The following is a 26,035-nucleotide window of genomic DNA, read 5'->3' as shown; positions in this document are numbered from 1 at the left end:
GAAGCAGAAGTAGATGTTTTACTGGAACTCTCTAGCTTTCTCCATAATCCAGCACATGTTTGCTATTTGGTCTCTGGTTCCTCTGCCCCTTCGAAATCCAGCTTGCACTTCTGGGAGTTCTCGGTCCACATACTGCCTAAGCCTGCCTTGTAGAATTTTAAGCATAACCTTGCTAGCATGTGAAATGAGCGCAATTGTGCGGTAGTTAGAGCATTCTTTGGCACTGCCCTTCTTTGGGATTGGGATGTAGACTGATCTTCTCCAATCCTCTGGCTATTGCTGAGTTTTCCAAACTTGCTGGCATATTGGGTGTAGCACCTTAACAGCATCATCTTTTAAAATTTTAAATAGTTCAGCTGGAATATCATCACTTCCACTGGCCTTGTTATTAGCAGTGCTTTCTAAGGCCCATTTGACTTCACTCTCCAAGATGTCTGGCTCAAGGTCAGCAACCACACTACCTGGGGTGTACGAGACCTCCATATCTTTCTGGTATAATTCCTCTGTGCATTCTTGCCACCTCTTCTTGATGTCTTCTGCTTCTGTTAGGTCCTTACCACTTTTGTCCTTTATTATGGTAATCTTTGTACGAAATGTTCCTTTCATATCTCCAATTTTCTTGAACAGATCTCTGGTTTTCCCCATTCTATTGTTTTCCTCTATTTCTTTGCATTGCTCGTTTAAGAAGGCCCTCTTGTCTCTCCTTGCTATTTTTTGGAAATCTGCATTCAGTTTCCCGTATCTTTCCCTATCTCCCTTGCATTTTGCTTGCCTCCTCTCCCGCACTATTTGTAAGGCCTCGTTGGACAGCCATTTTGCTTTCTTGCATTTCCTTTTCCTTGGGATGGTTTTCGTTGCTGCCTCCTGTATAATGTTACGAGCCTCCATCCATAGTTCTTCAGGCACTCTGTCCACCAAATCTAAATCCTTAAACCTGTTCCTCACTTCCACTGTGTATTCATAAGGGATTTGATTTAGGATTGTATCTTAACTGGCCCAGTGGTTTTTCCTACTTTCTTCAGTTTAAGCTGGAATTTTGCTATAAGAAGCTGATGATCTGAGTTACAGTCAGCTCCAGGTCTTGTTTTTGCTGACTGTATAGCGCTTCTCCATCTTTGGCTGCAGAGAATATAATCAATCTGATTTCGATGCTGCCCATTTGGTGATATCCATGTGTAGAGTCGTCTCTTGTGTTGTTGGAAAAGAGTGTTCGTGATGACCACCTTGTTCTCTTGACAGAACTCTATTTGCCTTTGCCCTGCTTCATTTTGAACTCCAAGGCCAAACTTGCCAGTTGTTCCTTTTATCTCTTGATTCCCCACTTTAGCATTCCAATCCCCTGTAATGAGAAGAACATCCTTCTTTGGTGTCATTTCTAGAAGGTGTTGTAAGTCTTCATAGAATTGGTCACTTTCACTTTCTTCAGCACCAGTAGTTGGTGCATAAACTTGGATTACTGTGATGTTAAAAGGTCTGCCTTGGATTCGTATCGAGATCATTCTGTCATTTTTGAGATTGCATCCCATTACAGCTTTTGCCACTCTTTTGTTGACTATGAGGGCCACTCCATTTCTTCTACGGGATTCTTGCCCACAGTAGTAAATATGATATTCATCCGAACTGAATTCGCCCATTCCCTTCCATTTTAGTTCACTGATGCCCAGGATGTCAATATTTATTATTGCCATCTCGTTTTTGACCACATCCAGCTTACCATTATCCATGGTTCTTACATTCCAGGTTCCTATGCAATATTTTTCTTTACAGCATCAGACTTTCCTTTCGCTTCCAGGCATATCCGCAACTGAGCGACCTTTCGGCTTTGGCCCAGCCGCTTCATCAGCTCTGAATCTACTTGTACTTGTCCTCCGCTCTTCCTCAGTAGGAAGTTGGACGCCTTCCAACCTGAGGGGCTCATCTTCCAGCGTCATAACTTTTATATGCCCGTTGTCTTTGTCCATGGAGTTTTCTTGGCAGGGATACTGGAGTGGCTTGCCAGTTCCTTCTCCAGGTGGATCACGTTTAGTCAAAACTCTCCACTATGACCTGTCCATCTTGGGTGGCCCTGCTCATAGCTTCTCTGAGTTATTCAAGCCCCTTCGCCACGACAAGGCATTGATCCATGAAGGGGGTCTGAAGGGGTAATCACCTATTAACCTGACCCTTTCAACTGGAGGTATTGAGAACTAGACCTAGCTATTCCTTTGCTTGCAAAGCATGTCCTAGACTAAAGTACTCATCTATTAAAAGGTTTATAGCCTCCCCTCAATAAATATTTCCTGGGTGACTTGCAAGCAAATCAGCATTAGAAATACATTGTATAGCAATAAAAATCAACAGCAGATAATAAAAGACAGCAAAAACGTTGAAGCAGAAGCAACCCTTCTCCTAAAAAGCTCAGCATTGCCTCCAGCCAGAGGTTGCCAACCAACTGAGATGTGTGCTTTGCTGCAGTTTGCCAAGGTGCCCGTGGACCCCAAAAGGTATGTCACTCCTGCCTCTGGCAGTAACCCTTAAACAAGGCCACCACCTTTCCCCAGATGGATGGGTCTGAGAAGCAGGGAGCACAGCCAGACCCCCAGCCAGGTGGTTTACCTATCAACTCAACTCGGACCTAGTCAGAGCTATCCGTTTCCCATTGCCTCTGTTGGCAGCAGTTCCATCAGGCTGCACCTCAGGGGAAAGTGGCTGTTGAACGGCTGCTTTCTGTGGGTTAGCGACCTCAAGATCAGCCAGGCCAAACCAGAGTATACCTGCAAATCCCTCTCCCTGCAGCCATGGTGGGGGGAAACTCTAGCCCTCCAGATGTTGGGCCGCAGCTCCCATCATCCCTGACTGTTGGCCATACCGGATGGGGTTGATGGAGTCCAGCAACATCTCAGAAGGCCACAGGTCCCTTCACCACTGCTCTATGGAGGAGCCTAGAATCTGGACTATGTCATCAACTGCCACAGGCCTGAAGAGGCCGCCATACATAAAAAGAAAGACATCTGTGTAACCCCAATGGTTGTATATATATGGGGTTTTCATTGGCATAAGCAGCTTTTGTAATCCAATCTCTGCTGTTATGGCAAAATAATCAAATAAACGGCCACTTCTAGGCCCCATCTCTCCCCAGAACTGACTCCTGGAGCTCCACTATATAACTACATATTTCGCATATAATAACATTGTGAAACAGCCGGTATCTTGAATCGGCTTGCTTCCCTTCTTCCCTTCTTTTCCTGACCCACAGCTCTTTTCTGAAACTGTATAAACCACTCATTGTGATGGAGAAGCAGTAGTTCTATGTAATAATGCAAGTACCTTGGGGCAGGTAATCAGGACGTAGTCAGGTGGAACAGCAGTGGCCTGACAGCCCCAGGGGATGCTGCCCCAGTAGTCTTCCTCAGTGGCCGTTTGCCCAGGCTGTAGGAGTCATGCAGGGATGAGCTAATCTTGGTCATTCCGTTCCATCTTGCATTCCGAGTTGTGCTTTCAGAATTCCATTCCTCTGTCTTCTGTTGTCAGCTCAAGACACTGGCTCTTTCCCTTTTGCCAACTGCAGACCTGGAACGATGCTTCCAGTCCTAACCCTCCCACAACTTTGGGAGAGTAGCATTTTGCACACATTCCGTGGCAGTTGCTGTAGCATTGACATGAAGGGAGCCTCCATTATCTGTAGGTATTTCATAGAGCAAGGACTCATGGAAGCCTTTAAAAAATACTGATTTACTGAGAAAGCTCTGTGAGCAATTAAAAGTACTCAAGCAAGCTACAGTAATGATTGATCAAGAAAAGTATGGCTTTGGGACTCGTTAGCCAAAGATATAAAACAAGACTTGAGAATCTTGTGGAGGGGAGTAGATTACCTATATGTCTTTTTAAAAAAAAACTAAAGAAGGGTGAACAGCATTAGAAACTGACCTCTAGAATAGGTGTGGGGAACTCTCTGGCCCTGCTGATGTTGTTGAAGTACAACTCCCATCATGGCCAGACTTGGTAGGGTTGATGTGAGTTGTAGTTTAGCAATACTTGGAGGGCCAAAGTTTCCCCACTCCTGCTCTAGAAGTTCACTAGGTCAAAATGTAGTTGCTTATTACTGTAATCTATTTTTGAATGATAATATTAAATAACAGCAATAGCTTTTTTGTGAAAATAAGATATTGTGTACACATTGAATGTTCGCTAATTATTTGTTGAGAGGGAGAGTGTTTAAGAATCATATGCATAGATGTATTGTATGTGATTTCATTTATTTAAAAAAATACTGTGATTTTTTAAAAAGTGATTTACTTGTCATTTATATCCGAACATTAATATTTTAAAGGATGTTTCATGAGGCAGAAATCTAACCATTAGCTCCTATGAGCAGATTGATCTGGGTTATTAAACTATACAAATCTGCTTTTTAAAAGGAATGGGCAGTTGTTCAGTCAGTATATCAATAAATTAGGAACTCCAGAAAATATCATTGGGGATAGGGCGAAACCTTGCATGTTTTTTAATATAGAAGCAGATTATTCCATTTAGCTTTCTCTTTTCCCACAGCTGGTTGCTTCAATCGTGTTCATCAGCTTTGGCGTCATCGCTGCCTTCTGCTGTGCAATTGTAGATGGAGTGTTTGCTGCCAGGCACATAGTGAGTATCAGCTGACTGGAATATGTGACTGTGTTGCCACGTCTTCCGTGCTTGTGAGCAGGGCTGTATACAGTGGAACCTCGGTTTATGAACACCTCGGTTTACGAATTTTCGGTTTACGAACGCCGCGGACCCATCTGGAAGGGATTAATTCACTTTCCATTACTTTCAATGGGAAAGTTCGCTTCAGTTTATGAACGCTTCAGTTTATGAACAGACTTCCAGAACCAATTACACCTATGCTTCGGGTTAAGTACGCTTCAGGTTGAGTACTCCGCGGACCCGTCTGGAACGGATTAATCCACTTTCCATTACTTTCAATGGGAAAGCTTCGGGTTAAGTACGCTTCAGGTTGAGTAGTCCACGGACCCGTCTGGAATGGATTAACTCACTTTCCATTACTTTCAATGGAAAAGTTCGCTTCAGTTTATGAACGCTTCAGTTTAAGTACTCCGCGGACCGTCTGGAACAGATGAACTCACTTTCCATTACTTTCAGTGGGAAAGTTCGCTTCAGTTTATGAATGCTTCAGTTTATGAACAGACTTCCGGAACCAATTGTGTTCATAAACCGAGGTACCACTGTACTTGCACGCCAAATATCAGGGTTGATTCACTTCCTATTTTTTCAATTTTTTAAACTCTGCCCTACTATTTTTCTTATCTTTTTTTTTTTAACAGGATCTCAGGCCACTGTATGCAGGACGATGTCACTACTATTCCAAAAGTACAGCTCAGCCAGAGGTGGGTAACTGTGCTGCTGCTCCCTCAGTTTTTGCAACATGAGTGAGCGGGAAATTATGGGGGAGAAATGCAGTTTGGCTGGAATTTTAATGCAAGCCTACCTAATTCACGCTTTCTAAAACAATACACGAACTGAAACATAGCCAGCCTTTGAAATCTGCAAATGTGCATGTTAAGGGAAAGTGTTCATTTAAAAATGTGTGAAAATAATGTATACTATTGCTTTGCAAAAATGTGTATATCTGACAAAGTTTTCTACAAAAATGTGCATTTTAGGACAAAATTGCACTAAATTTTTGAGAGGACTTTAAAAAAATGGGATGCAGAAACACAGAGAACTGAACTGGAAAAATGAGAGAGAAAAACCCAAACTGGCAGATTTGTTGATCTCTAAAGTTGCCTGTTCAAATACTCCACCTGTCTGGTCTGCAGGAACCAAACTTTTCCAGCCCTTCAGAAATCCTGTTCTCATAAACAGAAAATGATGATTCTAGACTGCACGACTACAGGGGGAGGAAAACACATGTTCCTCTGTGTTAAAAAATAAAATCAGTGTATATTGAAAAGTTTGTCTCAGGGGAAATACCGTAGTTTATCTAAGATATCTCCTTGATGTGCCAGGGATGAAGGTCTGTAGTGACATTTTTTGTTTACTGTTTGTGGCGGGGGAAGCATTCAGACGCCTGTTCTCACACTTGCAATTAACCAGAAGTGGTACAAATCAGAAACGGGCTTTATATCCTCATCTGCTGTGAAAACTAAGCTAGAGAAGTTCTTGAAATGCTATAGGAACAAACCTGCCAATTCCAGAAAGAGATGGCCTTCAGCTTCTGTAAGCCCTGTCTCTGTTGTTCATACAGGCAGTCTGCCACCCCCCACACCGCAGCCCCTGTACGCCCAAGATAAAAGGCAACACCTGCTTCTGCTGCGACCTCTACCACTGTGGGAGGTGAGTGACATGGAAAAGCCTCACCTGTAGGCAGAGAGTGAAATAGGACAGCTCAAGCCCCTGGGTCAATCCTGCAGTCAGTGAGTATAAAGGAGTTGTTTCAGGCTGAGACCCTATCTGCACTATACATTTAAAACAGTAGCGCTCCACTTTAAACGGCCGTTGCTTTCCCCCAAAGAATTCTGGGAACTGTAATTTGTTAACAGCACAGAGTTGTTAAAAGGTAAAGGTAAAGGACCCCTGACAGTTAAGTCCAGTCACAGATGACTCTGGGGTTGCGGCGCTCCTCTCGCTTTACAGGCTGAGGGAGCTGGCGTTTGTCTGCAGACAGTTTTTCCAGGTCATGTGGCCAGCATGACTTAAGCCGCTTCTGGCACAACGGAACACTGAAACCAGAGCAGCGCATGGAAACACCGTTTTCCTTCCCACCAGAGTGGTACCTATTTATCTACTTGCATTGGCATGCTTTTGAACTGCTAGGTTGGCAGGAGCAGGAACAAAGCAATGGGAGCTCATCCCGTCGTGGGGTTTCGAACCGCCGACCTTCTGATCGGCAAGCCCAAGAGGCTCAGTGGTTTAGACCACAGCGCCACCTGCATCTCTGAGAGTTGTTAGGAGAAGCCTATTCCCCTCACAGAGCTCCACTTACCATAATTCCTTGGGAAAAGGGATTGCTTATTAGACTTTTCTGGAAATTATAGTTCTGTGAGGGGAATAGGGGTTTCCTTGCAACTCTCAGCACCCTTAACAAACAACAGGTCCCAGGATTCCTAGAGGGAAGCGACATTATACTGCTTAATTTTTTAATAAACATTTTTATTAAATTTTCCAATTTAAATATCTAATCCATTTTCAAATTATACAAATTATGCATTTTTAATAAACATTTTTATTAAATTTTCCGATTTAAATATCTAATCCATTTTCAAAACAGCATTATACTGCTTTAAGTGTAAAGTGCAATTGAGGCCTGAGCTTTGTGCTACAGAGATAACTTTTAGTGGATCATGTCATTCGGCTGGCAGCCAGCAAAGTCAGACCGTCCCTCTGTAGTGTACCCTTTTCTGTTTACAGTTCTTGGTGGTTTACTTAAAGCCAGGAGGGTTTAATGCAGCCTACCAAGGTTGGGTAAGCATCATTATGACATTAGGTAATTAACTGGTGGGTGGTTTCACCCACCTGTCAAAGTTGGCCCACAGGGTGGAGGGAGATAAGGATCTGGCCCAAAATATTTCCCACCCCTAGGGTATAGGGTTGCAGCCTGAGCTGCAGATCCAAAAGTCCCTGGTTCAAACTTGTCTGCGCTGTGGACTCACTAAGTGACCAGAGGCTAGCAGCGTTGTCATGTGCCTTATTCCCCACATCTGCAAAATGGGGGAAATAGCACTGATTTACCTTACAAGGTTGTTATAAGGATTACAGTTATATGATGTTTGTGAAATGATTTGAACACTTGAAAGTGCTAAAAAAAAAGTTAGATAGCTGTTTTTAATGTTTAACAATCACAGCCATCTGAAACCAGAGCAGCAGAAAAATCCACAATGGACCCCAAAGGCCCTCCTGAAATACTATAAATTTACCATGCGGAGAAGGCCAGTGGTTCTCTACATCTGGCTTAACACATCCTACTCCCTGTTTTCTACAGTAGGCAGTCAAGGGCCTCTAGGAAGCACAGAAGCAGAGCACAAAAGGCAGTAAACCATCTCCCATTGTTCCCCATCTCAAGCAAATGTTATCTAGAGACATGCTCCCCCTGATCCCAAAGATGGCACTTAACCACCTTGATTAGTAATTGATAACTTTTATCTTCCATAAATTTGCCTAAACCCCCTTTAAAACCCATCTAAGTTGGTGGCCATCACCACACAACTTGTGACAGCTTTTTTAACTTTGCACTCTGCGAAGGAGTGCAGTTCTGCCAATGGTTGCTAACCGCTATGGCTAAGATCTACCTCTCCAGTTGGAGGCAACGGGTCTCTGATTATGACAGTGATGGGCAACCTTTTGAGCTTGGTGTGTCAAAATTCGCCAAAAAACCGAGCATAACTCGGGTGGTGTGTCACTTCGAGAAAAAAACACCATAATTTTGCGATATTTATAGTTTAAATAACAAAAATGTATAATTGTAATATATAACTGTATTTAATAAACCAAAAACTAATTATTTAACCTAACCTAACCAAAAAACCCTTCTTTATCACAAAGTGCCCAGAGTTGTTGAGCTTTTGGGGGGGAAGCTGCTGACCAAAGTTTTGGAGGTTTTTTTTGGGTGCAACAGTTGCTTTGCTTTTGGGGCGGTGTGCCCAAAAGCTGCTGCGCTTTTTGGGGGGGGGGAGAAAAGAGAAATAAATGACGAATAATACCTTCGCTGGAACTAACACGCAGCACCGACATAGTCTGCCAAAGCGCCAAAAAACCCAGCACAGAACGGGTTAAAAAATGAACACTGTTACACCCAATCATCGTCTGCCAAAGCGCCAGAAAAAACTGCACAGAAAGGGTTAAAAACCAATCTCTGGCTACCAGCAACAACAACAAAAAAAGGATCCGGGTTTTAACAGCGTGAGAAGGAGCGGGGGGGGCAACAACAGCGCGAATGGGCCGATGGGGCGCGTGCCAGCAGTGAGGGCTCTGCGTGTCACATCTGACACGTGTGTCATAGGTTCGCCATCACTGGATTATGAACTGTTGCAAATCACAGGTGGGGAGAGCTCTGTTCCACCCAGGTCTTGCTTGCGGGCTTCCAACAGGCATCTATGAGAAGAAGCTGTAGGACCAGATGGGCCTTTGGCCTAATAATAATAATAATAATAATAATAATAATAATAAATACCCCACCCATCTGGCTGGGTTTCCCCAGCCACTCTGGGTAGTTCCCAACAGAATATTGAAAACACGATAAAACATCAGACATTAAAAACTTCCCTAAACAGGGTTGCCATCAGATGTTTTCTAAAAGTCTGATAGTTGCTTATTTCCTTGACATCTGGTGGGAGGGCATTCCACAGGGCGTGCACCACTACTGAGAAAGCCCTCTGCCTGGTTCCCTGTAACCTCTCTTCTCACTGTGAGGGAACCGCCAGAAGGCCCTCGGAGCTGGACCTGTGTCTGAGCTGCACGACGGGTGGAGACGCTCCTTCAGGTATACTGGGCGGTTTTAAAGGTCTGCACCAACACTTTGAATTGTTCTCGGAAACGTACTGGGAACCAATGAAGGTCTTTCAGCACCGGTGTTACATGGTCTCGGTGGCCGCTCCCAGTCACCAGTCTAGATGCTGCATTCTGGATTAGTTGTAGTTTATGGGTCACCTTCAAAGGTAGCCCCACGTAGAGTGTGTTGCAGTAGTCCAAGCGGGAGGTAACTAGAGCATTCTGGTGAAACAGTCTGTGGGCAGGTAGGGTCTCAGCCTGCATACCAGATGGAACTGGTAGGCAGCTGCCCTGGACACAGACCTGACCTGCACCCCCATGGACAGCTGTGAGTCCAAAATGACTCCCAGGCTGCGCACCTGGTCCTTTAGGGGTGTAGTTACCCCATTCAAGACCAGAGAGTCCCCCACACCTGCCTGCCCCCCAAAACAGTACTTCTGCAGTAGTCTTTTATGTTCTTACATCCCTCTAGCAAAGGTGTCCCAAAACAAGGATTATCTACTGAAAGATGTTTTGCCTTTCTGTGCAACTGAGTATGTCTTTAGTACTTGGTACTTTAAAAATTTGACGTTCTTTGGATTGAACAGAGTGGAGATTTCCGGTGGTTATTACGAGTACATTGACGTCAGCAGCTGCCAAGATATCATTCACCTTTACCACCTGCTCTGGTCAGCAACCATTTTGAACATCGTGGGCTTGTTTCTCGGGATCATCACCGCTGCAATCCTAGGAGGCTTTAAAGATATGGTAAGAGGATGTCCATAGGAAACGTAGACAAGTAGAATTAGTTATTTATTTCAAGCGTGTTGTGCCACTTTTTAGAGCTATGTGCTCACCATGTGGTATGCAAAGGAATGAGAGGCAAGGTGCAAATAGACCAGTGTTTCCCAACCTTGGGCCTCGTGCTGTTTGTGGACCACAACTCCCATCATCCCTAGCTAGCAAGGCCAGTGGTCAGAGATGATGGGAATTGTAGTCTGAAAACAGCTGGAGACCCAAGGTTGGGAAACACTGAAATACACACAGCAGAAGATAGAGAGATTAAAAATGAGAAGCTGCTCTGGAGACCAGAGCAATTTTGGGTGGGCAGCAGTTAAAAGGTGACAAGAGACATTTTTGGTAGGTATTAAAGGCAGCCATGAAGTGGGAAAGGCTTTGTGGCCTCACTAAATGCCAGAATTCAAGTGGCAAGGTGCAAGTCCATCAGGAAGGAGTTGCGTAGTTTTCGGAGCCATATAGGAAAAGGCATGACAACCAAACTCATGGGTGGGGAATCTTTTTGGTTTGGCAAGTCAGATAATTATATCCTCCCACCTGCAGGCCAGCTTTGACAGGTGAGCGTGACCACACACCTTTCCATCTTCTGTCATCCTATTGATCTCAGGTAGATGGTCCCACCCACCTGTCAGAGTTGGCCCACAGGGTAAAGGTGGTTGAACTCCTCCATGCATTAGCTAATGGGCAGAGGGGTACAATCTTACATTCTGCAGGATTTCGGTGGAGAGGCGAGTTCCTTACACACCTGAACCAACCAGGACTGAGCTCCCTCCATTTCAAATGATGCACAGGGATATTTCAGTCCTGCTTTTTACAGCCATATGCCTTATGTCATATAGGATGTCAGGGGTGGGGCTGGTGGGTGTGGTTTGGGAAGAGCAGCCCAGCAGCCCAAATGAGAAGGCCTGTCAGGCTAGATTTGGCCCATGGCCAGAAGGTTCCCTACACTTGAGGAGGACCCCTGAGGTAGATCATAGTGCACAGGCAAGATCTGTACGTCTCCCATTTCTCTTGCAGTATTCTGATCTCCTCTGGCCATTTGGATAAGTGGACCACAAGCTAAGTGAGTTTTCCATTTTCTATTGTATTCATAGACTCCCTCACTTCCTGCTCTAAACTGCACAGTTGAAAATGCACGGCCCACTGTATCTTACTACTCAAGACCCCAGGTGACGTCATACAATACATACTACCACAGCACGCCTCACCTGCCGCCGTATTCAGCATATGACTTCCAGGTATGTTGGGTCAAATGGCTGCTGTGCTTACTTAAGAGAGTAATCTGCTTTTTTACAGGGGGTGCACCATCAAGCAGTTATGTTACAACTGCCTCTTTTTTCTATGCGGTCTTTTATGTTCCATCTTTTGGAGGAGAGAAAACTATTTTGCCTTCGTCTTGCTGTCATTTCGCCTCTGTTCCTGGCTCCAAATTTTACCTTTTTCTCTTTTTTTGCAGGTGTGGTGAAACACATTTCACTTTCCGCTCAGTTTCAGCCTGTATAATTGTAGAGAACCTATGGGCCTTCAGTTGTTATGGGACTTCAACTCCCATCAGCTCCCAGACGATATGGCTGACAATCAAGGAATGATGGGAGTTTAGCTCAGTCGGTAGAGCATGAGACTCTTGGGGCAGATCTACTCTCATGGTTTATAACATTAAAAATGTGCTATTAAAATGTGACACCAGAGGGTGCTGGCAAAGGGGGAATGCATGTTAAACGTTATAGAATGTTACTTTTAAAATCGTCCTAATAATGTTTAAAAGATCAATGTAGTTCCAGCCTTTATCTCAGGGTTTTGGGTTTGAGCCCCACGTTGGGCAAAACATTCCTGTATTGCCCAGAGTTGGATTCTATAGTTCTAATCTGGAGGGCACCAGAGTTTCTCACTTCCAGGGTAAATTGATCCTCCTCTTCCTGCGATGATCTTCAGCTGATCCTTGAAGCTGACGTGGGGGAGTAAGACTTCAGTAAGAAGTCTTAAATATGTGTTTTGGGGTGTGAGGAATTCAAATCTGCTCTTATTTTTGTAATGGGATAACATTTAGCTTGGCAAGCCTATGCCTGATGAAGAAGCACATAAACTGCACATAACCAAAGAATTCCAATTTTACCTTCTGAAAATGTCAGGAAGTGCTAAACAACGGGAATAATGAATACAAATAATATAAACATACAGTATAACTGCAAGTACTTGACAGTCTCTTTTAATGATTATGCAATTTTACACACATTTTACTTAACCAAGTGAAACTAAATTATATTAATTTAACCAAAACATCTCTTGAATTCCCAAGCCATGTTACAACTTTTTAGCACCCCTCATTCTGGAATCCAAAAGTTGAAACAATTCAACATGCCCTAGCGGGGGGAGGCGATATAAAGATAAACTCTCCCCAAAATGCCTCATAGCCAGGTCATAAAAGGTCACAACCAGCGCCTCATCATGGGTGGAATTCTTGTAAGGACCTCAAACTGGGCTACTGGGATGGCTCAGTCAGCAGAGCATGAAACGCTTCATCTCAGGGTGGATTCAAGCCCCACATTGTGCAGAAAGATTCCTGCATTGCAGGCCGTTAGATGACCCTTGTGGTCCCTTCCAACTCTACAATTCTATGAAGCAGGAATTTATATACAGTAATACCTCAGCGAACGTCCACCCCGCCGACCGTCGATTTCGGCGAATGTCTGTGGCAAACCTGGAAGTACCAGAACAGGTTGCTTCCGGGTTTGCCGCTCACGCAGAAGCGCTAAATCCCGCATGCGCAGAAGCACAAACCGCTCCGTGCCTGCGCAGAGCAGCACTTTGTCGAGCGTCCCTTTTGTTGAGCGCCTGGGGCTCTGGAACAGATCCCTGATTCCGAACAAGGTACCACTGTATATAGTTCAGAAGTGCATGACATAGGAAGCTGTTTTAATTCCAGGTCATATCACTGCTACACCTAGCTCAGTATTGGCTGTACATACTCACTGGGAGTGGCTCTCAAGAAAGAGGTATCACCTGGGCCAGGGAGGCCTACCTAGGTAGAGTCCTGAGGGCCAGAAATTTGGCTCCCAGGACTAGGATTCCCCCTCCCACGGTGGTGTTGACTATGCTAAGCTAGAAGGACCAAAGATTGGGCTGTGCCTGAAGCAGCTTTCTCTTTGCTAAAGACACTTCTCTCCCTTTTGTTGCAGCATTCCAGTGTCTTCCCGGCCTCCACACCATCTGGCCTTTCTGACGATCCTCCATCGCTGTCGCCGTCGCCAAGCTACGTCTGGTCCCCTACTGCTCCTCCTCGATACTCCCCACCGTATTTTCCACCTTTTGAAAAGCCACCACCTTACACGCCATGAAGGAAGGACGGGTAGAAACTGTGCCGCTGGGGCTAATTGTGAAACCTTTTTGTACTGGAGGGAGGGTGGGGAAGAGAGGAGGGGGCACACTTATTACATAGCATACATAAGAAATTTAAAATAGGGGAACCCTGCAACACTCTTTCCATAGACCAGGCCTAGGCCAAATTGATGCTAACTGCCAGCGGCAAGAAGGGAGAAATCCTATATTCAGCACCTGTAGTCTTGCTCAGTTTGCTTCTTCAAAATCCATCATGATTAGCCGACCGCTGTGGACTTGTTGCTTTGAGGGTTTGCTGTGCTGTTTCCCTCTCACTTTGAGCAAATAGCTGAAAGTGCAATGTGGCTAATCAGGCACACCCTGCTTTTCTCAAAAGATGTTGATAAACGGGTCTTCCTAATTCCTTTTGCCCTCTTTAACAAAACTGCTGGGCTGAGTGGAATGTAGCTGACGGTGAAGATTTAAAGGAGGAACCCAAGAGCTTGAGTGTATGAAATGAATGCTCTAGACTAGTAGGAGGAGGAAATAATAATAATAATAATAATAATAATAATAATAATAATAATAATAATAATAATAATATGTGATCTATGAAGCCTTAATTTTGCACACTGAAAATGGGCCTTTGAATGGGAACTGAGGAAGATCACTGCAGGTGCAGCTGTTTGTTAGGCAAATGGCACTCTACTGACACCTAGCGACATTCTGTGAGCATTACCTCACAGTAGAAAAACAAAGGTTGCTTCACACACAACTTTTTATCGTTATGTATGTTGGTGATGGATGCATATAAACCGGCCTTTATTTTCCTATTTAGGTTTTTAATATAGCCACAAACAAAAATAGGTGCTATGTCAAATATTTTCTGCTCTTTTAAACAGCACAAAAGCCACAGTTTGGCTGGATGCACATGATCAAATGTCACTTTCCCCCTTTTTCCTTGCAAGAGGATGCTAATTAAGCTGTTTAGCACCTTCAAGCATTGGATTTCCACCATTTGTTCCAACATAAGCCCTGTTTGGGTGTTCAGGCACTCTGCATGTAAACAAACACATGAAGAGATGTGGGAAGGGGGTGCCAAAGCCCACCCCTTACAGCTCATCATCCATACCCCATTTTATATGAAAGTTCTGCAGCTGGGAGTCTTCTGTACTCATGGTGGCTGCTCTGCTGCTCAGTGGTAGAGCATCTGCCTTGCATATAGGAGTTCCAAGATTCAATCCCTGGCACTGCTGTGTAAACCGTTGCCTGAAATTCTGGAGAGCTGCTGCCAGGCAATGTACACAAAATCCTCATCTAGATGGACCATTTTTCTGATTCATTATAAGGCTGGGTCCCCATGAAACTAATACAAATAGGAGGGTTTAAATAGTGCAAGCAGCTCAGCCTCCACAAGAAGAGGCGGCTCCCCACCTGTCTTCACACCACTGGAGTCCCTCAAGCAGAGTGTGTTTGGTGTAGCCATTTTGGGACTCTTGGGTGATCAGGAACTGAGGCTAACATTAACTGTCCTCTAAGCTGTGCAGCAAGACCTAGACTGCATGCCTGCATTATTCATAGGCTACATAGTCAGCTTCAAATGACACACAATTCTGCATGCAGAATCCTCAGCTTGTACAAATCCTAGGAAATCCTAGTCTGATTTACACTTTATGTTGCAGTCTCTCATACATCTTAATAGGGAACACTCAAATGTTTGAAGCAGGTATATCCCCACCCTACCCCACCCCCCAAAAATCACGGCTCCTTAGTGAGTGTTCACCCTGTCTTGTTACAGATCTCTCCCCGTATTTGCAAAGTCCACCACAGTATGGAGTGGACCGGAGATTCCTGCTTTTTAAAAAATGAAAACACCTTAATGAATTTATTATAAAGGGCTGCTTCTGCTTGTGACTGAGTTCAAAGGAAGGGGATTTGCCAAGGGCGTACCCACCATGCGGCAAGTTAGGGCAGCTGCCCTACTCTAGAAGCAGGGCTGGTGGGCAGAGGCGGAGCACAGCCCGGCGGAGCGCGAGTTCGCCATTCGCGCCGCGCCGCACCCTCCCTCCAGCTCCCCGGCGCGCCCTCAGGCAAGGCCAAGCGCGGCGGGGAACCAGGGAGTGGGGAACCCACGCTCCTCCTCGCACAGCCTACAGCGTCAGGAGCGCTGCCAAAAGGCTTCCTCCCTGCAACAAGGCGCTGCGGATTTGAGTTCCGCTCTCAGAGCCCGCGCCTCCTTTGCAGCAACGCGGTGAGAGGGCTTCTCCCATCCCACCCACTTCCTTCTCCCCACCCCCCACAAATACGGTACTGGGCACCCGCCCCCCTCTCGAAAGCTGCTCGATCATTGCCTGTGCCTGCCTGCAGTGCCTTCATTTCAAGCGGGCTCAGGGTTTGCAAGGCGACGGTTGTGTGCACAGCGCGCACGGATTCGGAATCGGCCTCGATGAACGCGGCGGGGCTGACTCAACAGATGCACTGCAGGGATGCGCAGGTTCTCCAGCGAGACTGGCGGGATTTCCACCGCCCCCTCCATTATCTCTACGCAGACCTTTTCCTGCCTCCTTCCCCCAAAGCCCCGTATTTCCTTTCCTCCCGGTAGACATCCCCGCTTTTTGCAACGCGGTTGTCAGACCCAAAGCAAAATAATTAAGACGCCGTCGGCAGAACCGCGGCTATCTTTTTGTGAGACATCAATTAGGGATAAAGGGGCAGGTTTGTTCCAAGGGATGCTGCGGTGCGACAATACTTCGATACGTGTCTTGTTACGTAGTAAGAGGTAACCCGTTTGCGATCAGGCTGGCCGCCACACAACCTCCCGCAGCCCATATAATCCTAGCAGAGACCGTTTTCCCAACGGAGTTGCTATATACAGTATATATATGCTGTGCTCTGTCTTTACTCGTCTTGCATTAACATATGTCCTTCTCTACCACACACATCTATTGCAATCCGCAAACCTTAAGCCACCAGCAGATACGCTCATCAAATGTTCTATTTTAAGAACATTTTAAAAGCATCTGTTCCCGCCCACTTTGTTCGCTGTTCCCGCCCACTTTGTGGCCCCTCCCCCTTTCGTGCCTTGGCCCCTCCCCTTGCCCCCCCCCCTAGTTTTGATCCTGGGTACGCCCATGGGATTTGCCCCAAATAAGAAAAACTAATATTTTAAAGAACAATGCAATTTGAAAGCTTTTAGCTTTCACAGCTCTAGCAATTTAGAAAGTTGCATTTTGTATGTGTGGCCGGTTTGGTGAATCGGTTCATGGTTCACTGCAAACAGCAATGCAGACCTAGGTTCAAATTCCCGCTGAGCCACCAGCCTAACCTACTTCTTGGAGGAAAACACATGAAAGAGATTTTACTGCAACATTGAAATACCTGAATTGTGTACTTGGTTCATGATAGCTAATCAAGTCTGTATTTTAAGCTGTAAGAGATGGAAGAGTTTGGGAAGCCATGCACCGCATAGCTTAAGAGGGGTATCCAATGTCTTGCCCTCCAGATGTTTCTGAGCTACATCATTCTACACCATTGGCCATGCCTGCTGGGGTGATAGTTGTAGTCTACCAACATTTCCAGGGCACTACATTGGCTACCCCTGGCTTAATACATGTGCTAAGCATCTTAATACTGATACTAGGGAGCTCTCAAGACTTTGTGAGCTTGTGTGTCCTATCACCAATTGAGTGCTGTTCTGGATTGTGGCCAGAGACTGTATGCTGTTCATTCTGGGGAGGTGGGGAGGAAAGAGTTGTACAAAAACAGGTATTAGAGCACGGGTGTCAAACACAAGGCCCGGGGGCCAAATCCGGCCCGCCAGACCTCACCATGTGGCCCGCCGAGCGCTCCAGCCAGCGGGACCCAGCAGCGGGACCTTGCTGCTGAAGCGCAGCGCCAACAAACTGCTGGGGCCGGGGGGGTAGAAAGGCGGCCGGAGCAGCGCTGCGTGGAGCGCCCCGAGCCACAGCAGGAGAAGGAGGAGGCAGCTTGCCGGGTCAGCGCCCGGCAGCGCCGTGCGGAGAGTCCCGAGCCTCTGGGACGCAGCAGTGCTCTGTAGCACTTTGAATCCTCCTCCTCCTGCCACGGCTCGGCTCCTGGAAATGGCTGCTGCTGCTACTGAAGCACAGACAAAGCACCCAGCAGCGCCGCGTGGAGGAGGAGGAGGATTCAAAGTGCTACAGAGCACTGCTGCGTCCCAGAGGCTCGGGACTCTCCGCACGGCGCTGCTGGGCACCGACCTGGCAAGCCGCCGCCTCCGCCTCCTCTTGCCTCACCTCCTCCTCCTCCTACCGCGGCTCAGCCTCATGAACGTGAGCTCAGCAGCGGCTCAGCCTCACGAACGTGCAACTCTGAGGCTTTACGCACTTCTCCTAAAACGGACACCCGCTGCCTCACGCTGCACGGGAAATGCTTTTTGCCCCTGGGTCCTTTCGTGCTCTTTTCTGGCGCTGAATCAAGGCGGCGACCCCCCCTTCCCTTTCTTTCTTCCTCTCTCTCGTTCTTATTCTTTCTTTCCCTCTCCTTCCTTCCTTCTTTATCTCTGTCTTCTCTCCCTCTTTCTTTTTCTTTCCTTCTTTATTCCCTTCCTTATTTCCTACTCTTCTTTCTCTCCCATCTTTCCTTCCTTCCTCTCTCCCTCCCACTACCTCTTTTCTTCCTTCCTTCCTTCCTTCCTTCCTTCCTTCCTTCCTTCCTTCCTTCCTCCCTCCCTCCCTCCCTCCCTCCCTCCCTCCCTCTCCCTCTCCCTCTCCCTCTCCCTCTCCCTCTCCCTCTCCCTCTCCCTCTCCCTCTCCCTCTCCCTCTCCTCAGAAACATAGGATGCTGCTTTATACTTCTGGCCCTTAAACCCTGGAACCAGGAGAGCAGCTCCAGTGAGTCAACCTCAGCCAGTCCCTTTGGTGAAGGGTGGTGGCTCACTGGCAGAACATCTGTCCTGCATGCAGAAGGACCCCAGCATCTCCAGGTACTAGTAGCTCTGCAAAGGTCCTGCATGAAACCCTAGCGAGCCTCCACCACCCAGTGCAGTTACCAAAAATCATTTTTCAATAAATTGTACAATAATTGTACATTTGAATATCTACTTGCCATTATTCTGACTATGTTTCTGCTTTCAGAGCTAGTTATTACTTACATTATTACAAAAAACAGTAATAATTGAATGCAGTGACAATAATTTATGATAATAAAGAGTGGACACATAGTCCTACAGATACAACCGGCCCTTTGAGGGTGACCAAACTGCTGATGCGGCCCCCGATGAATTTGAGTTTGACACCCCTGTATTAGAGCATTTTCTTCTCACCTTGTCAATTCATTCACCGGTTCCCTGTTTGCTTGGGATTCACAGAATGCTTTGCACAAACCAGGGTTCGCCAGCATGGTAGACTCCAGACACTGGACTCCACCTCCCCTATCTTGCAGGCCAACCTCATTGTGTAAAGTCACAAAAGCAGGTGATAAAAAAGCCTGATCTGAAGAGCTGTGCATTTCAATAGTCTAGATCTTCACTTCTCATTAATGCCACTGCCCCAACATCACACTAAAGCTGCAAAGCTAGATCTACTGGTACTTACTTTGGAGTAAGCCCAATCAAACTCAGTGAGATTTACTTCCAAAGTAGCCAAAGATAGGAATGTGCTATAAAAGTTATTCATTGCCTAAAATCATCTGAGGATTTTAAGAGATGTTTTCAATCAGGGCTGCAGAACCTGTGGCCCGTCAGATGGCATTGGACTCTAAATTCCATCAGCTGCAGCCAGCAGTCGTCATCAGTGACGCCAAAAGTTGGAGTCCAGCAACATCTTGAAGTCCACAGGTTCTCCAGTGTAGCTTCTAGTTCGTTCGACATTATATAAAATGGGTGTAATTCATGCATGCTCTCCTGCATCATAAGCCCAAGGTTTGCCAAAATGTTGTGGTGTTCTCATTCCCATCTGCAGGGCTTTGCTCAAGGGTTGTCAGGTTCCCAAGCAACTTAAGTAGAGCAGTTAAACACATCCTTGCCCCATGTCCACCTTTTCTCCAGAATATCTTAGGGCAAGAGCTTTTTGGAGTGGGAGGGTTTGCCTCTGCGCTGAGATTTCAATAATTGTGTTCACCTCATTTGTATAGCAATCCCTGCTATCATACTCTTAAGAGCAGACATCCCCAAACTGCGGCCCTCCAGATGTTTTGGCCTACAACTCCCATGATTCCTAGCTAACAGGACCAGTGGTCAGGGATGATGGGGATTGTAGTCCAAAACATCTGGAGGGCCGAAGTTTGGGGGTGCCTGCTTAAGAGGCTACTCTAGAACAGGGCTGGCCTCTAGCAGACTACACAGTACCTTTAGATTTCATTGAGTGCCAAATACATTTGAACAAATGGAATGGTTATGTCACAGTATCCTTGCTGCTTTTAAAAAGTCTTTTTTCTTTTTTTACATGAAGAAAATAGCAGTTATCTCCACCCTGATGACCAGGTTGCTTTTTTGCTTTGATAGAAGTGTATGCAATCACCTGTAAATGTAAACACAGAAGTCACATGTGCTGTATTATCATCTTCAAATCCATTTCTTGTGAGAATGTAATACATACATGGTTCATGTGCCCTCGGAATAATTTATAAAAATAAAAGTGGTAAGAATTTTGTTTACATTTTAATTTTGTGGCAGGGTTAGCTGGTTCCCAAATTCTTATCTATATAAACGACATATCTGCCTATATACATAAAAACGTAAGGCTGTCACTATACAGACCCATTAAGAGCATGTCTAGCACCTCCTAACCTGGATTTGCATCGATTCAAGGTGGAGGAGGGGAGAGGACAGGCTTTAAAATTGTGGCTATAAACAACAGCAGAGGTTTGAATAAAGCGGGTTGGAAGGATGCAGAAGAGCTGTGTATATGGGGGGGCTTGAAGGAGCTGTGGAGGGTTGGGTGAGGAATAAAGGGGGGAGTAGGTGAGCAATACAAGCAAATCCTTTTAAAAAGGAACAGCATGCTTAAACAGCCTGGCCCCAAACTCCCATCTTCTGGCAGTACAAAGGGGTCCACTCTTAGCTATAAGTAAAGGGACCCCTGACCATTAGGTCTAGTCGTGACTGACTCTGGGGTTGCGACGCTCATATTGCATTATTGGTCGAGGGAGCCGGTGTACAGCTTCCAGGTCATGTGGCCAGCATGACAAAGCCGCTCTCTTAGCTATACAAAGTGTTTAAAGAGTAAAATCTGTATTGACCAACATGGTGCCTTTCAAATGCTGTTGGACTATCAGCCTCAGCCAGCATTACCAATGCAGAGGGGGTGCTGGTAGATGTAGTCCAGGGGTCCCCAGACTTACTGGGCTTTGGGCTGGTTCCCACTGCGCTGATCGCGCGGCGGGCCGGAGGGCGGGGGAGTGCGCGTCCGTGCGGGCCGGCGGGCGGGGGAGTGCTTGCCCCTGCACATGCGCACAGGCGCTTACTGGCGCGGCGGCGCGCTTCCAGGTCGGAAAAAGCGCCGGAAATCGTTTGTGCGCATGCGTATGGGCCTCCCCCGACCCGGAAGTGCACCAGAAATGACCTCTTCTGGGTCGGGAGAGGCCCATACGCATGCACACAAAGGATTTTCGGCGCTTTTTTCCGACCTGGAAGAGCGCCGCCACGCTGCGCGCCGTAAGAGCGGGCGGCGAGCGGCGGGGGTTGTCGCGGGCCGGATTGGGAGCCCAATTGGGCCGCATCCGGCCCCCGGGCCGTAGTTTGGGGACCCTGATGTAGTCTAATGATATATGGAGGGCACCATGTTGGAACACACACACCCCGGTGTTTGCACAGAAACATGGCTTCCATTATAATCCCTCTTCTGCAGCTGAATTTGGGTCACTGTAAATAACTGCAAGAATTCTTAAGTACAGGCTTTTGACCAAAAGCAGAAATAATGGCACATAGAACTTAGGAAAGAAAGGGTGGTTGGCAGGGAAGGAGAGAGGTGAGCTGAGCTGCTTGTATTTAAGGCCCTGGTAACAAAGAGAAGAGGGTGAACATGAAAAGTATGCTGCCTCTTTTCACAGCTAGCAAGGGGGGGGCAATAAATGAGTGGTAGGACACACTCCATTCAGATCCCAGGCTTAGAGTTTAAATAAAGATCAGGTACCCGGTAGCAGCAGGTGATGGGGGAAATGCCCGCTTGATACTGGGTTAGGTGGGCAAATGCATCGACTTGGAGCAAGGCAGTTTCTATGCTCCTAAAAAAAAGGTAAAGGACCCCTGACAGTGAAGTCCAGTCGCGAACGACTCTGGCCAGCTTATTTATTACTTGTGCTCATAATGGTATTGGGGTAGTTATACACAGTTGTGCTTTCCATACTGATCGAGCCTGCAACACTTTGGGGACAGATACAGAACATGCACTAATTGGACATGTAGCAACGTAGCATCAAGCCCTGTTAACGTTTTGTACTACAGGTGTCTTGGTTTATTTTATTTTTGCCCTAGTTGTTCTGCTGCAGTGCAAGAGTGCCCCCTCCAGATAACATTGGGGAAGCATCACTGAACTCCCAGTGCAGCAGAATAATAATGCACTATTATTGCATAAAGACGAGTTGCAGAACACATCCACAAAAAGACACCAATCTAGAGGGACTTTCTCAACAAGGGGAATTTGGGGGAAATGTTGGGTGTGCTGCTATAGGGTTCCTTCTCATGGGCAATAAAGGCCTAGCCAGTGAATTGTGTAAACCCTTAAAAACACACCATCTGCTGCAAAATTTTGTGTGTGTGTGTGTGTGTGTGTGTGTGTGTGTCTGCAGTAGATGCTCTGAAGTTCCACAGTAAAGGAGCCGATGTGGAAAGTGCTTCCTGAACAAAAATGTTTTTAAAACCAATCACCTATATAAAACACAAGCTAAATAAATGGAATGATGACAAAATGACTCCACATTCTTTTACCCCAATTCAGCCAAAAATATGTGCACAAAAGCAACCTCTCTTGTGTGTAGTTGGTACCAATGTTCCGTTTGCATCACAATTTAATTCTCCTGAACCGATAGGTCCATCTTTTGATGTATACCTCAACCCAGGGTCACCAATTGTCATAAGGGACGAGTAGGTTGCGCCTTGAGTTGGATGCAGGGCTCTGAGAATTACTCCTGAGGGAGAAGAGACACTGGGCTACTTGATTGCCTCCACTGTAGGACACCAGCTCTACCAAGCTTCCCTTCCTCACCTGGCATCTGGCATCAGGCAACAGCAAATAAAGAGATGCAAACCAGAGCCATTCCATTGCCTTTTCTCCCTGAATTGTTTTAATCCCAGCTGGTTTTTATCATTCCTATTTAAGAATTGTGCTTCTTTGCTCCCCTTTCTCCCCTTATGTCTTCTAGAATGCAAGCCTTTTTGATAAGCTTACGTCAAGTGCTCTGGGATACTTTCTGTTGTTGTTTTGCTAAACTGTTTTTAAAAAACAACAAAACCAATTAGATTTTGAGACATACTACATAAATGAGCTAAAACAATGGTTTTTCATTGGTAAATAAAGGTTAAGGACCCCTGGGTAGCTAAGTCCAGTCAAAGGCGACTCAGGGGTGTAGCACTCATCTCGCTTTCAGGCTGAGGGAGCCGGTGTTTGTCCACAGACAGCTTTTTGTGGGTCATTTGGCCAGCATGACTAAAATGCTTCTGGACCTGACATTGGACCCGATAGACGTGTAACTGTCCCTATTCAGATTAATCACATCTTTCCTTTAGTTTACACCTGCAAAGGAATCCAAATCTGACTTTTCAAAAACTGGGCAGCAGCAAAAGCCATCCATGAACAGCAATCCCAGAAACAACTGTTTTGGTGTTTTTTTTCTCAATAAATTGTTTGCACATTGGAAAATTAATAGCTTTTTATTTTTTTGCCATACAAAGCTCTAAGAACTAAAGGTCAAGTATTGGTTAATGAAAAGCAAAACACAATTCCCAAAAAAGTATGTTAAGGGGGGAAAACTGTACAAATTATATACATTACAGTACTGTATTGATTCATTATTATTATTTTTAAGAAAGGATAAAGCTCAGTAGAAACCAGTATGGAATAAACCACTGCCCCCACCCCTTAAAAAAAAAGTTCTATGCTTTAGTAGGAAATAAATATGCAATGCACTGATATTCCCCCACTTACATGTTTAAATTTTATACTGGAATGCCATGATATGAATTATGAAAAGAAATCATGAAGTAGAACTTAACACTCTCCTACCCACCTCACCCTCGCAATACCACTTACTTGGACTTAAGGGTTGTTTGTATACATTACAGTGGTACCTCAGTTTAAGAACAGCCCTGTTTACGTACTCAGTTTACGAACTCCGCAAAACCGGAAGTAGCGTCCCAGTTTGCAAACTTTACCTCGGTCTAAGAACAGAATCTGAACGGTGGAAGGGCACCAGCGGCAGGAGGCCTCATTAGGGAAAGCGCGCCTCGGTTTAAGAACGGTTTCGGTTTAAGAACGGATTTCCGGAACGGATTAAGTTTGTAAACCGAGGTACAACTGTATACAGAAAGGTGGTGGCAGAATCAAAGACTGTACCACCTCACTCTGCAGGTAGGTCAGGTGTCATGCATTAAACTTGCAAGAAGAGGGATATGCTGAACTGTTCTCCCTTGCTGCATGCAAGGTGGTGGGCAAAGCACTCAAAAAACACGAATGCAGACCGATGTGGTACTTCCAGAAGTGTGCCACCTCATTCTGGGTAACGTGCAAGATGGACGCAGCATAACTCGCCTGAAACAAGTTTAACCAAAATCAAGGGCAATTAGTTCCAAGCAGGACACGTTTGGAATGGTGTCAATAAACCACTATTATTTTAACCTTGAGTACAGATTTGCTATGGGGTTTCTGGTTAATATCTAGCTCTTCTGTACAAACACATTTTTAGGTTACAGTAACCTTCCTCCCCAGAGTCAACATGCTAATATTTACAGAAAGGTGATAAGTGAGGCTAGAAACCAAAAGTGTTTCTTTTTAACCCTACAAAAAGCAAAAGTCAGGTGTTTTAATATCTAAACGATAGGGTGTCACAAAAATGGCTTAAGGTACAGAACGGGTACAGTGCTATTTCCAACCCATAATTACTAAAAGCAGAGGATTTCAAAAATATAAACACACTTTATACTGACTTTTCAACTTTGGATACTGAAACTTTCTTCCTAGGAAAAGCAAGGAACCTGAGATGTCTGCATGTCTGATTCTTCTACCAAAAACATACAACTTGGAACCCTATCTTCCAGTTTTCTTTTACAGTATACTTAATCAAAAGGAAAAAAAGAGACACCTTCTATAGGCATGATTTGGGGCTGTATCCAACATTAAGTCATACTCAAGAGTAGAACCACTGAAAATAACGGGTGTGAACAACTTAGGTTCATTAATTTCAATCAGCCTATTCTGAGTAGGATACGATCCCTTTAAGTTTTAAAAAGTTTCAGTGGATGCTATCATTATGTCCTGGTTCTCCTGAAATTACCAGGGAGTCTAGCTCTGCAGTGGCGCAGTGCAGAACGGGGACAGCAGCCTTCACTCGATAAGTCAATCAGGGCTGCCTCTCCAAGAGATGAATCATAGAGTTGGAAGGGACAAGGGTCATCTAATCCAATCCCCTGTTGCCCAACCCAGGGCTGGAATAAGACTCCCTTTCGGGGGGTGTTAATAGGAGAGGCACCCTCCATTTGCCCTCATCTTTCCTTTGGTGGCAGCAAAGGCATTGGGGCTGGAATCTAAGAAGGGAAGTGAGAAGGGGCACCCGGACCCATTTCAGGGGGAGTTCAACCTTAAGGGAACTTGGGAGGGTGGCGCTCCCTGTCTAGAAGCCGTTTGGGGGCTGAAGGGTCATAGCACCCCCTACCAGGTTGTCCATGTTTGCTTCAAAGCTGTACATGCTATAGTGGACCCTGACCTTGGACAACTCCCTATTGGTTGTTGGGGTATCCACCAGCACTCAGGCTGCTCAGTCTTTTGTTGTATGCCCTAGGGCACTAAACCTATTCGCTGTAATCAATCAATAAAGTGGGGCCGTTCTCAGCTATGTATCACGCTTTGTTTATTTCTGTACTCCTTCCTCTGCACTGCTGCTGCCAATATTCTCTGGAAGTATAGGTTGTTTAACTCCATAACTAACATCTGCTATAAGATGCACAAAACCTATCATTTGAAGGAATGGTGAGCAATTTTTACTTAGCGCAAAGCGACTTTTCTTTTGCTAAGAACTACTAATATTATCTCATTAACAGGGATCTTGTTCACTCCTAAAATTTTAGAGAAACTTGAAGCATGCCTCCTGTAACAGAAGGAACACACCAATTTCAACTAGTGATTAAAATTATCATCATCATCATCACAAATCAGATTTAAATATGAACCACTCACTTTAAAACATGGTTTATGGAACTATTTTCTTTTTAATCCCTCCCCCATAAACAAAATGTATTCTCAGTCTAGATAACAAAGGACCTTTGCCCATTACTGCAAACACAGATTTCCAA

At 45.6% G+C, this 26,035-nt stretch overlaps 1 protein-coding gene across 3 annotated transcripts in view; it reads left to right on the top strand.

Moving 5' to 3' along the window:
• Window positions 1–13,726, top strand: part of TMEM255A (transmembrane protein 255A) — a 30,035-nt gene extending 16,309 nt beyond the window's left edge. For all 3 annotated transcript variants that reach the window (XM_088664495.1, XM_035113785.3, XM_088664494.1), the window contains 6 exons: window positions 4,531–4,620; window positions 5,301–5,363; window positions 6,224–6,312; window positions 10,050–10,209; window positions 11,334–11,477; window positions 13,416–13,726. In XM_088664495.1, the coding sequence (XP_088520621.1) occupies window positions 4,531–4,620; window positions 5,301–5,363; window positions 6,224–6,312; window positions 10,050–10,209; window positions 11,334–11,477; window positions 13,416–13,574 (705 nt within the window). In that variant the 3' untranslated portion in view covers window positions 13,575–13,726. The remainder of the gene's footprint in view (window positions 1–4,530; window positions 4,621–5,300; window positions 5,364–6,223; window positions 6,313–10,049; window positions 10,210–11,333; window positions 11,478–13,415) is intronic.
• Window positions 13,727–26,035: the final 12,309 nt, after the last annotated feature.

Source organism: Zootoca vivipara, chromosome Z2 (genome assembly GCF_965207765.1).
Source record: "Zootoca vivipara chromosome Z2, rZooViv2.hap1.1, whole genome shotgun sequence".
Taxonomy (NCBI): domain Eukaryota; kingdom Metazoa; phylum Chordata; class Lepidosauria; order Squamata; family Lacertidae; genus Zootoca; species Zootoca vivipara.
Note: the sequence above shows the minus strand (reverse complement) of the source record. Positions and strands in the feature narration are given on the sequence as shown.